General features: G+C 55.8%; 1 protein-coding gene across 1 annotated transcript in view; it reads right to left on the reverse strand.

Annotated features, from left to right (window-relative positions):
• Window positions 1–844: 844 nt before the first annotated feature.
• CACNA2D4 (calcium voltage-gated channel auxiliary subunit alpha2delta 4) overlaps window positions 845–12,389 on the reverse strand; it is a 123,895-nt gene continuing 112,350 nt past the window's right edge. Inside the window, exons 30-38 of the mRNA XM_035028532.1 lie at window positions 8,480–8,550; window positions 8,018–8,093; window positions 7,415–7,467; window positions 7,062–7,117; window positions 6,719–6,739; window positions 4,068–4,185; window positions 2,259–2,371; window positions 1,890–1,972; window positions 845–1,135 (exon numbers count right to left, since the gene is read on the reverse strand). Of these exons, the coding sequence (XP_034884423.1) occupies window positions 1,031–1,135; window positions 1,890–1,972; window positions 2,259–2,371; window positions 4,068–4,185; window positions 6,719–6,739; window positions 7,062–7,117; window positions 7,415–7,467; window positions 8,018–8,093; window positions 8,480–8,550 (696 nt within the window). The 3' untranslated portion in view covers window positions 845–1,030. The remainder of the gene's footprint in view (window positions 1,136–1,889; window positions 1,973–2,258; window positions 2,372–4,067; window positions 4,186–6,718; window positions 6,740–7,061; window positions 7,118–7,414; window positions 7,468–8,017; window positions 8,094–8,479; window positions 8,551–12,389) is intronic.

Genomic DNA, 12,389 nt, shown 5'->3' on the forward strand with positions numbered 1-12,389 from the left:
GAGAGACCGAGAGCACAAGCAGGGGGAAAGGCAGAGGCAGAGGGAGAGGGAGAGGGAGCTGGGAGCCTGACATGGGGCTCCATCCCAGGACCTGGAGATCAAGGTAGTCTCTTTTATAAAAGATAAGTGGCTAGAAAAAGACTACTATGGGATGCGGAGCTCTTGGGGAGGCTAGAGCTAGCCTTCAGGAGAGCCCTCACCATGCCACTGTGAGGGACTGTGCTTTGTCCTGCGACTTCTGCTTGGCTGCCACTATGCCTCCACCTCCCGTGTTCTTCTCTCACCTTTCAGGGCAGCAGCTGCATATTTTACCCTCTTGGCTTTTTCTTAGATGCAGAAGTTTCTGTACATTAACATTTTGTAAAGACATTTTTTAAGTTTTTAATAGCAATAGTTTGTAGACATGCCACAGTAATATAAAAGGATTTAATACCTGTTCCTGTTCTGGGTTTTTCCCACTACTAGTTACATCCTTGCCCCCCCCCCCCCACACGCCCGTGTGCGCGCACACACACTTTTTTGAGCGGCAGTTAGGAAACTGACCTACCCCCCCACCATGCGTCTCATTTTGAGAAAGTTCTATCTCAGGTGGGGGCATGTTCTTCATCTCATTTCTGCTGTGGGCCTCATTCTGCCCCTCTTTCTCAGTAGCTTTAAGTTCTTGGGTTCTACTGAAGACCAACCAGGTTCATTAGGAACAGCTGACCCTTGGCTGGGTCTGGACTTCTGGAGAATAGATGCAATTACATTCTTTTGTTTTGGCTCAAGTTGAGCTCGCGCTGGACTCCTGAAGAGGTGGTAAGAAAGATGGTACTAGGCACCCTAGTAGGTGCTCAGAATCTGAGCCCCTCAAGGACATTGAGAAGTGGTTTCTTGTTCCATCCGGCAATCTCAGGAGGCAGGGACCATTAGCCCAAGATTAAGATGAACAACCCAGGTGTAGTGAGGTGGATCCCACGGCAGGTGCTGACTCTTTAGAATGTCTCTGGAAGGATCATCTTGTCAAAACAAAGGTGAGACCGGGCGGGCGTCACCGCAGCAGCTGGGGTGGTAGCACCCAGGCACACAGAGGCAGCAGGAGCATGGGCAGTGGGGCTGAGGTGTGTGAGGTGCCACCACACTCCTGGGCATTTTCCTGTGAACCCAGGGCAGAGATGAAGGGGTAGCATTCAAGATGAGGCAAGGAATAGGGAGGAGGGTCTCTGGGACTAATAGCCAAAAATCTGGGAAAGAGGGAAATCCAGAAAATGGAAGAGACACTGCCACTGCCATCTTTTTTAGACTGCCTGTTTTGTAGGGGAAAGTAGAGGCTGTGCCCTCAGCCCAGAACCAGGCTCAAGCCTCCGCTTGTCCCTAGTCTTATAGTGGCCGTGGAGCCATCCTCTTAGAATGACTCTGGGGAAGCCATCAACTCTAGAAGCTCCTCTGATGTGGATTATTTGTGACAGTCATATCCAGCAAAGACAATACCATGTATAAGGCCCCCAGCTCGAGGTCTTAAGCTAAAAGCACCTTACATAGTGGGTACTCAATTAATGTCGGTCACTATTAGTATTTTGCATATAATGGTTTCCTCCTATTTGCTCAGATCATTCGGAGCTAAGTGCAGTAGTAATGAAGGCAATATGGGGAAGCTGTGTTTTAAATCACTGAGGGCCCAAACCCTAGGAAATTTGGCCCTCAGCTCCTGGTTGACTCAGTATGTAACTGCCCCAAGGGCCTAAACGCCAATGCACACGCTTGAATGCATTCCACGGAGGTGCACAAGCACAACAAGTGCATTCCTAGGTGTCCACTCAGATCTGCAAAGGCACAGGCACCGCCCCAGAGCTGGGGATTTGAGAATGAAGACCAAGCCCCGACCCCTTTCCCCTGCCTCCAGCCCTCACCTCTGGATGGAAGGCATGGCAGGAATCTGGTCTCCGGCGAAGCTTCTGGGAACGCATCCTGTCACACTTGACAGAGGCATTATGTGCAGAATTCACTGTTAAGGCGAACACCTCATGACAGGAGCGGATTCTGGAGATTCTGGAGACTAAGTTTGGGAAGAACCTACCCTTGGTGGGACCAGCTGCCTTGCAGAAGACAGCATCCGGGGCCGGGGGAGGGAAGGGTTGGGGAATAAATCACGATGCCCTGGGGGAAGGGTGGGATGCTGTGGGGGAGGCTGGCCTCGCCTCTCAGAATCTGAGCCCCTCAAGGACATCTACACCACCATCCCTCCCTCAGCCCATGTATCCTGGAGGTTGGAAGGATATATTTGACTTCTGTAGCCTCCTGCAGGACTAGTGGGAAGATGCTACAGTCACAGGTGGGGTCTGTCACCAGGAGGAGAAGGTTACTACTGGGAATCTGTTGCATCACAAATATCCTGCAGCAAAGAGACAAGCGGGTCGCGGAACTTCTCTATGGCAGGCCGACTTTGAGCTTCTAGGGAATTTCTGGAGACTTATTGTGTGGAGTTGGGGTGGCAGGGGAAGGAACAGAACCACGAGGCCAGTCAGATCAGGAGCAGCTGCAGGGACAGCCCTAGGCAATGAACTCAGTCCTCTGGGCTTATTTTACCCACAAGCCTTTGCAGTTGTACTGCTTCCTAGCCGATTGGAGGTGAGGACGTCCAAACTGGGATAATTCTTGAGAGGGAAAGGACTTGTTATTAATATATTCAGGAACAACAGACATGAATCAAGACTGTCCCAAGCAGATAGGGATGTGTGGCTGTCCTGGCTTTGGGTGACTGTGGCGGGGGCCCGCCGTGCGGGAAGATGCAGTGCTCAAGCTTGGCCACAAGGTGGCACAGCGCGCCCGCACACGGCCCTGGAGGCCTGGCAGAGGGAGGGAGGAAAGGGTTATAGGGAAGGCCTGTTCCGCCCAGGGCCTGGTGCGTTACATAACACCAGCTGCCACTTCCAGAGCATTTCCTATGGGGTGGAAGATTTCTCTCTCACACACACACGCTTAACCTTCACCACTCCGAAGGACGTTGTATTGTTCGTGTTTCCCAGAGGAGAACACAGAGGCTGGAAGAGGTGAGGTAACTTGCCCAAGGTTACAGGGCTAGGAAGCAGCAGAACCAGTTTCTGAATCTGTCTACTCTCAAGTCTGTGCCTCACACCAGACCATTTACTTTATCTTCACTACAAGCCTTTGAGATAAACGAGTCACAGTAGTTCCCAGAAAACCGCTCTGGTGAGGTTAACATCCGCCCGACATCACGTACTAGTATGACTGTCCCATGCCCCAGTCTGAGGCGTTACACTAGAAAATAATTCCCTTGAGGTCTGGGGAGCCTCAGGGGCATCCTGAGAAGCCCCTGTTGAATGGCAAAGCTGGCTGAGTGGACACCCTGGAGGAGGCCCAGGACAGAGTTTCACTAGTCGGGAGGTCCCCGAGGTCGGGGTGGGAGTCAGCAGGAGAGAAGTTTCTGTCAGGCGTCCCTGCCCTCCCGGGCCAGGGCTTGGCAGAACCGGTCGGATCTAGCTCGGATGTAGCTCAGATGGAGCGGCCTGCGCACAGGAGAAGGCCTGAGTCTAGGCGGGGCCCGCACTCTGGCTCCAGGCCTGGGAGTGGAGAGGCCAAGTGTGATCTGACAGCGCTAGGAGCCCTCCTCCAGCCCGCCCACTCCTGAGAAGGTCCTCGAGCTTGCCCGTTTCTCTGCACAGACAGGTTTCTGGGGGACAGCCGACTGGTTTCTTTCCTCAAAGCTATCCTTGCCTACCATGCCTTCCAAGGTGCCTACATGCTGCTGAGCTTGCGTGGCCTTGACACTGAACTGCTGTGGGCTAAGCAGGTGTGTGTGAGACCCACCCTGAAGGGGTCACCGAGAGAGGCTGTGGGAGCCTTTCTTCTGGGCGGGATGGCTTTGGAGCCCAAGGTGGGGTGGGTAGGCCTAGATCTGGCCTCGGGACCACCTTCCCCCAGTTCCCTTAAGACAGCACACCAAACCGTCCGGTGCCCCCAGCCGGCCTACCCTCTGCCTCAGCCTGTGCTTCCTTCACTGAGGAAAAGGAGAAGCAAAGACTGTGGGAGGCTGGCTGGGGACAGGCAGAGCTGCCCTGGGGCCTTACTTCTGGCAGGCTCCGCACTCAATGATCCCGTTGGTCTCCTGGACGGCCGTCTGGTGCACAAAAACAGGGTACTCCGTGTCGCAGGGCTGCAGCACGTCCTGTTTCTTGTGTTTGTGGGCTGCAGGCAGACAGAGTCACAGAAGGGAAGGGGCAGATGAGGAGGGCCCGAGGCAGCCGCGCCTGTGGGGGTGCCGAGGCAGGTGCCGGCGGCACCACGCAACGGAACAGCCCCCTTGGTCTGCGTGCATGCGGAGGGCGCCCTTGTCGGCAAGCCAAGCTCTCGGGGCTTGTGGAGGAGAGGTGGGGCGGAAGGAAGACAGGGAAGGAAAAGGAAAGGAGTGAGTGAAGCCGACGGGAGCGTGGTGGAGAGGGCAGCAGGCAGGGCCCGGGGCCTTGGCTCCCGGTTGTGCGCGATGAGCACATAGCCCCGTGACCTTGGGAAAGCCACCTCCTGTCTTTGGCAGCCTGATCCTCAATGTAAGCTGGCTGGTTGGGAGAGGGGTGGACGTGGACCTCCTGAAAGCTCCAATCGGCACTGATAGCCAGGCTGTGAGAGGAGAGCAGAGGCAGGAGGAGTGCCAGGAGCGGCTTGAGGAGACTTTGGTCCCCTAATCCTATGACACCTCCCCCCTTCATTGTATACAGGTGACACTCCTGAAGTCTAGCTACAGTGCCGTGCACGTGCAGCTCCCGGACAAGCCCTAGCTGCTCCCTAAGGCCCGTGGCCAGCGATGAGCAGAGCAGGAAGGGCTGGGCGCTTGACTGTGGGGTCTGGGACACACAGCTCCCAGCCTCTCCGCTCCTTAGTGGTGCCCTGAGTCCACTCAGGGTCAAAGGATGGAGTGAACAGGACTCGGCAAAGGAAAAGCTGAGGCCCTCGCAGCCCCGCCCTGGAGGACGCACATTTGTGCCTGAGGTGAGCAAAAAGCAAACCAGGGCTGGTTCACGGGCTGAATGACATTATTTTGTTCAAAATAGCAGCACTGTTTTGTTAACACAGCACTTCTGTTTCTTCCAGGCACTTCTCATGCGTTTCCTGTGCTCTCAGGGCCTATCTGCAGAATAGGGAGGGTGGGCAGAATCACGCCCATTTCATAGACCCCCACCTCAGGGTCACATAGGGCTTAGTAGGAGAGCTCCCAGACCCAGAAACTTCCCACCAGGCCTTGAAGGCAAGAGGGGAGGCCAGTCTGCGGGCAGAGAAGTGCTGACTGAGAGGAAGAACCGGTGTTCAGTCGGGGGCTCTGCACACTTGGTCAGGTACCCCCAGACCTTCCAGGGCTGCTGCTGGGCACTCGGCTGTCTGGGCTCCTCGGAATCTGGGAGGGGGCACCCTAGCTAAAGCCTGCAGAAGCCTGGGGGCTGGCTTCGCTCCCTCCCGGGCCCCGTTACACTGGCCTTGTCCCCAGTGGGGGCTGGCTCAGGGCTGGGCCTGTCACCTGGGCCTGTCACACTTTGTGTGGGTAGGTTATCTCCGTGACAGTGATAGTAACAATGCCAACAACGACAGGGTGGAGTAGGCTTCCACACAGCTGGGAAAGGGCCGCAGGGCCCCCCTCAGTCCATGTCCTTGGACTCCAAGTCCAGCGCTGTTCACTGAGGACAGGGGTGGGTGGCTGGACCAGGCCTCCCAGGCAGGAGGGAGGAGTTCCTGGGGCAGCTGCCCTGAAGGTGAGAGATTCTGAACAAGCAGATTGAGGGAGATTATGCTCAGAGTTCGCAAGATGCAGCTGCTAGCAGAGAGAGAACGACAAGGAGGGGAGCCGTGTCCCCCCAGCCTGTGTTCCCATGCAGAGGGGAGGAGGGACCTGTTTCTAAATGGGCTGTGACACGTGGTTCCTGGTTCCTGTCACAGACACCATCAGGAAGCCAAACTCTTAACAAAAATGGGGTGGGGAGTAGAGCCCAGGCAGTGGAGATGTTCCAGAACCCCATGGAAAAGCCTCTGTTGACACGGAGGGGTTGAAAGGGACCAGTTAAACGAGACAGTCTGTGTGGTAGGGAGCCCCCAGCTACCCAGAGAGTGGAAGTCACTGACTTCCTTTTGCATTTAAAGATCAAGTGGCCTCACTCTTCCGGGGGTGCAGTCCAGAGTCATGGCTGGCTGAGAGGACATTTCTTTGGTTTGTGGTCAGGCCTGTGGAGGGCATTGTCCTCAGACATAAGGTCACAGGAGATATATTATCCCCACAGGAGATATAGTGTCCCGGTCACCAGACCAAGGCCTTCACCTGCCCCCACCTCCAGCCCCGAGCGCTGCTGAGGGCTTGGAGGACACGTGAGCTGGAGGCACCCCCGTTTTCTGCTCCACCAGGAGACCCGGCGGCTGCTTACCTGCTCATGGTCACCGCCACTGGGCCACATCACCCTCTTTCCCCTTGGGAATCATAAGTGATCTCACCCAAGGAGATGGCTGGAGGGTTTTGTTTGCCCTGGAGGAGGACTGTACTTGTGTGGGATGAGATCTGGGTGACATCCCCACCCCTTAAGGAATGGGGCTTTCGATTGGGAGAGGCCCTCTGAGTTAGGGGTGTCCCCGGATGAAGAGAGCTCAGCCTCCCTTGGATGCACGCCTAGGATGGAGAGCCGAGGACAGGCCCCTTTTGCAGTCCCTCCCCGCACCTCCTGAATCCTCAGCAAAGGCTACTCACAGTGATGGAAGACAGCTTTGGCTATCCAGGACATGAGGCCCAGCACAGGGTGGGCATGATGTCACACGAAGGGCAGGATGGCACGGGGTGGCGATGTCGCATGGGATGATGAATGATGCCACATGGAGTGGTGGTGTCCCGAGATGGTGGTGTGATGTCACGCAGAGAGGTGAGGGGAGCCAGGAGTGAGGGGGGAGGCCATGAGAGAGGGCCCAGCAGGGGGAGATGGGAGCCACGGGCTCTCAGGAGTCCCCATCCCGCCTGTCATCTGCCCAGAGGTGACAGGTTCCTACTGAGATGGCTCTGCTAGGAAACACTCCCTTTTGCAGTCCTGCGTACTCACCCTCAGCCCCCTGGTCCACATGCCGGGAGCCCCAGGCGGTCCACTCCAGCAGCAGCCTGTCAGATGCAGAGCTGAATCTCGGAAGACCGACATGCTCTCCCCACCCAGGCCCAGGCGGCTGGAGCACTGAGCACCGGAGCTCCCTGATGGCCCCTGGTCTGGCGCCGCTCCTCCAGGCCGCCCTCTCCCCTGCTTGGGGCTCCTGGGTGAGCAGAGTATGTAGGGGGGCAGGCGCCAGACACCCGGGGTTCCGGGGACCTCCTGCAGCTCCTGCTCAAAGGGCTCCCTCATGCGGCACACCTGCATCAGGTCCCCCCAGCCCCACCCCCGTCCCAGACGCAGACCCCACTCACAGCAAGAGCTCATTCACCAGCCACCGGGTAGCAGTCAGGAGGGCAGAGATGGGCTGGGAAGGAGGGGGGGACACACGGTTAAGCCCAGGCCCCGGGCAGGGGTGCTCCCCTGGGCACCGCCATTGAAGACCACACCTGGGGGTGGGTCTTCCCGCCTCCCGCCTCCCGCCCCTTCCCAGCGGAGGGGGCCTTTACAACTGAGTTATCTGATAAAGTCCTACTGTAGGGCGGGCACTTGGGGTTAGCCCATGCCCATCAAGAAGACTAGTCGAGTTCTCTTCCTGAGGAGCCACTTGGGGATGTTTCTGGGATCCTTTAGGATATGTGTGAAAGCCCTAGCAAGTGAGGGTAGGAACAAAGCAACGCAGGGACTACGGACTGCTCTCTCTGCCAGAGGCCCATTAGCTCACCAGATGGCCAGAACAATTCCCTGAAGCCCGGGAGAGAAGACTGACAGGCCTGGGCTGGGGGCAGGCTGAGGATAGGGAGCAGGGGTGTGGGGTCGGGTTGGGGGGGAGGAAGTGCGACAGGACTTTCTGGTCCGAGTCAAAAATGGGGTCCTGAGGCTAGCGGGTGGGAAGGAAGGTCTGGGGTGACACTCACGTTGACCAGGGGCCGGGCGGCACTGGGGTGGTGACTCAGGGGTCTGCACATGGCCTGGTAGTCATACATGGTCACTCTGAAAATCAGAAACAGGATCTGGGGAGTCAGACTTTCCCCCACCTTTCCCCGCCCAGGGGGAGTTTGCGGCAGGGTTCCCATTCACCGGGTTCCTGAGGGTGCAGGAGTGAGGATGTGCTGATCAGACAATTTCATCTCTGCACTTTGACTGCTTTAAAGACATCGAACAGCAAATTCGGTTTTCCCTCTAAGGGCCCATATGACCTTATACCCCTCTCCACCTCATGTCTAGTCTCCGGCTTCAGAAATGTTGCTTTGGGAGCTCTTTGGGGCTTTCACCATGGGTTTTTGAGGTCAGGATCCTGATATCTGTCGGGACCAGTTAGCATCAGCTCTTGCCTTTTCTGTGTGTATTCAGTCTGGGGAGAAGCACGTCCCACTTACTGGCTGAACACCCCCATGCTGAGCAGCTGGGTCATGAGAGCGCCATCCACCTCCCCCAGGAATCTTCCCATCTGTGAGGGAGAGAGAGAGAGGGAGAGAGAGAGAGAGACAGAGAGAGAGAGACAGAGAGAGATGGATAGGGAGGGAGGGATGGGGAGGGAGAGAGATGGGGAGGGAGAGAGATAGGGAGGGAGTGTGGGAGAGACAGGAGGGAGGGGGGGAGGGGGAAAGGGGGGCACAGAGGAGGAGGCGGAGGAAGAAAGAGAGGGGGGAGGGAAAGGGGGAGGAGGGGGGAAAGAGGGGGAGAGAGGGGGAGAGAGGGGGAGGGAGAGAGATGGAGCGGCCAGGGCTCACTGCTGAGCTCCTGACTTCAGGGGTGGGTTGGGTCTCCTCTATAGATACCTTTCAACAGAATCAGAACTGTACCCATTCACCGGCTCCCTCCCCCTTTAACAGTCTCCCCTGCCATATTCTCTATCTTAGTGCTTTTCACTTAGTTGGCCATGAAATCAATCTAGGGGTTACAATTGGATCTTTTTTTTTTTTTTAGAAGGCACAGAATTCCTTTGAACAGTTTGGTGTGAATTGTGTGTAGTCAGGTTAAACAGGGTTTTGTGAAATTTGATTTGTATGGTGTGTGTCTATGTCCTGGATCAGATGTAACATGTATCTCTTTCTGTGAGTCATGGTCAAAGAAGGTTCAAAAGCAGCACTCTGCTCTGTCACACTGGCATCCTTATGGCCCAGCCAAATACAGTTTGAGAGTTCTGGAGCTGCCTTTGATCTCCCTTCCCTCCCTCCCACCCCCCTTCCCAATTAATCAATGTGCCCTGCGGGTTTGTCATTCACCTTCAGACTCCTGGACAGTGACTTAACCCAGACCTTTGTCCTCCCAGCCACCAACTCCACCCTCCTAACGGGGCTCTCTCCCAGTCCCCAGCCCTGCTGCCAACACAGTTGGAATTTGATTTCTCTCTCTCTCTCTTTTTTGTTTCCTAAAGAGCAAAAGAGGATCCTCCTTCCCCCTCCCTCGTCCCTCCTTCATGACCCAATCAACCAGCCCTTGTGAGCACCCACCACTGTGTGTCAGGCCAGGCCTATCCCCCAAGCCCACAAAGTCCCCCAAGTCGGTTGACCCTCAAGCCTGCTGCTATGCTCTGGCTTCAGGCTGCCCTCCAGCCTCACCCCTATGCTGACCTCCCCGCCCGCCCTGGCTTCTTGCTTCTGCTGGTTTCTCAGCATGGCAGAGTGGAAAGAGCCTGGACTTCAGTATTGGATTTTGATTCAGATCCTGGCTCTAGCACTGCCCGCTGCGTGGCCATGGCTCAGATAGGGGATAGTGTGTGCCAAGCATCTGGAACACAGCTAGTGCTCCGTATGTGGTGGCCATGTGACAAGGAGCTGCTCTGGGCCTTGGCTCTTCTCTCTCCTTTGACAACCCTTCCCCAGTCCTCACTCCAAGGAGCTTTCCTTGTTGTCCTCCTCCAAGAAGTCTTTCTTTTTTCACCTTTCCAGCTGGACTTAAGGCTGCTCTCCTCTGCACTCGGAAACTGAGAAGCTAAAGACAAAGTCAGGAGGGGGTAGTCCAGAGAGAGCTGAATAGGATATGCAGGCTTGTCTGAGCTTTGTGCTCTCTTCGGCCAGAAGGCCCCTCTGTTCTGAGGCCTGAGAGGCTTCTTGGACCAGGGCAATGGACAGAGCAGAGGACAGCAGGGAGGAGTCGAGGGCATTTAAGGGAAAGAATAGCAAGTGGAAAGGTGTGAGGTATCCAGTCCTGCTGGTCTCCAAAGTGCAGCCCTGAAGCCTCCTGAAGTTCCTTTAGCTCAAGCGATCCCTCTCCATCAGCTGCGGGTCGCTTTTTGCTGTTCCAGTGACCAGGTATGTGTGCGTTCCTGCCTTACCAGACAGCGACATCCTACAAGGCAGACATCTACCTCCCTGCTTCCCACACACCACACAGTGTCTTGTTCGTGGTTACCATTCAGTGCATCTTTGCTGAAGGAACGCGTGAGTGAACGGACAGGGGAATGAATGAGTGATCTGAGTATTCTCCCTGGGAAAGTGCAGTGGGGTGGAAATGAGGCTCCTGATGAAGCTGGCCCAAATTCCCACAAGGCTGTCCCATTCTCTTTCCAAGCTCTAGGCTTATTCACCAACAACCCTGTGTTTCAGACACTTGATTCTGAGAAGACAAGCTCCTGGACACTGGAAAAAATGTACCCTCCTCTGTACATAGACAACGTGACTTTCTAGGATATGTCACCCTGACAGAACATATCCATCCTCCCCTTCTTTTTTTTTTTTTTAAAGATTTTATTTATTTATTTGACAGAGAGAGACACAGCGAGAGAGGGAACACAAGCAGGGAGAGGGAGAAGCAGACCCCCCGCTGAGCAGGGAGCCCAATGCGGGACTCGATCCCGGGACTCCAAGATCATGACCTCAGCCGAAGGCAGTCGCTTAACCGACTGAGCCACCCAGGCGCCCCCTCATCCTCCCCTTCTTTAGGTAAGGCAGTCCGGACTTGAATTATGGAAGCAGTGTGTTCGCCTAAAAGACTACATTTCCCAGACTCCCCTGTGGCTACGGCTGGCCAATGAAATGTGAGCAAAGTTGCCCGGTGGGACATCCGGGAATCTGTTTAAAGGGAGAAGACTGTAGGAGGAACACCTCATTCATGGCTGTTGTCCTCCCCTTCTTCTTGTCTGGAAAATGGACAAGAAGACAGGAACTCCTATAGCCATGTTGTGATCTTGAGGATGGGGATGCTTGGCAACGAGCCCGTACCAGGCCTGGGCTGCCTTCATCTACTCTTTTATGTGAGAGAATAAACCTTTAATTTGGTTAAAACTCTATCATGGGGCTCTGTTCCTGACAGCAGAACACTATTCCTAGCTGATGGTTTCATTTGAACTTCATCAGAGTGGGTCAGTGCCTCAAATAGGTAGATTGACTTAGTTCCTGACTCTGCAAAGCCAAAGTCCAAACACTCAAACTGGAGAACCCTTGTCAGTTTAGGGTGTCCACACTGACTGGGGGGGTCTGTAGCCTCTTTCCAGCCACAGCGCTGTACAAGGGCTCTAGAAGCTCCAGGTCCCTGCGCCCCGAGTGCTACCTGCCTTTTAGGTTTGCTCACAGCGGGGCAGGGTTCCAATCCACCAATAAGCAATGGTCCTTTGGATCTGCCTGAGCTCTGGGGCTGCACCAAAAGGGCCTGGGGCTGCCTGTGTTTCCTGTCTGTAATGAGGCAGGAGTGTGTGTGGGGAGCAGATGGGGCAGGTGGTGGCAGAGAATGCAGAACTGATGAGTATTCCTGCTGGCTGGGCAGCAGCCCCTGGCATAGGCTAATGGGCATGCCCGTGTGAAGCTATGGTCCCCAGAGGAAAGGAGGACCAGAGGGTGGGTGGGAGGGCCCTTGACTCTTGGATGTGTCACAGCCTCTTACCCAGGGACAGCCTTAGTTTCTTCTCTAAAAACTTAAAGGGTGTGAGGATTAAATGAGTTAACAGAATGGCTCCTTGTGAGGACCAATTTCCTTTTGTCCCTTTCTCCTGTATCGCACCGCCCCTCCCCCCCACCCCGTCCAGCTCCCCTGAGCTGCTCAGTCTCTTGACAAGTGCCTTTGGCCCCACAGTGGGGGGTGGGCATTTTAGGACCGTGTTCCAGAGAGAGCCACCCAGGGGGCTTCTGCCGTGATGGGCCGGCTCTGGGGCAGGTGGCCAGCTGCATTTTTCTCGGGAGGCACCCAGCCTGAGCTGCCCTGTCCCCAAGAAGGCTCTGCTGCCAGAGCCAGGGGGAGCCCGCAGACGTGCTGAGGCAGGCCATGAGGAGTGGGGGCTGGAGGGGCATGGTCTCCCCTGCGCTGCACCCACCATGCCCACTGCATTGGGAGTGACTGGAAGACAGCCTG

This window comes from Mirounga leonina, unplaced genomic scaffold (genome assembly GCF_011800145.1).
Source record: "Mirounga leonina isolate KUSES-001 unplaced genomic scaffold, KU_Mleo_1.0 Mir_201, whole genome shotgun sequence".
Lineage (NCBI taxonomy): Eukaryota > Metazoa > Chordata > Mammalia > Carnivora > Phocidae > Mirounga > Mirounga leonina.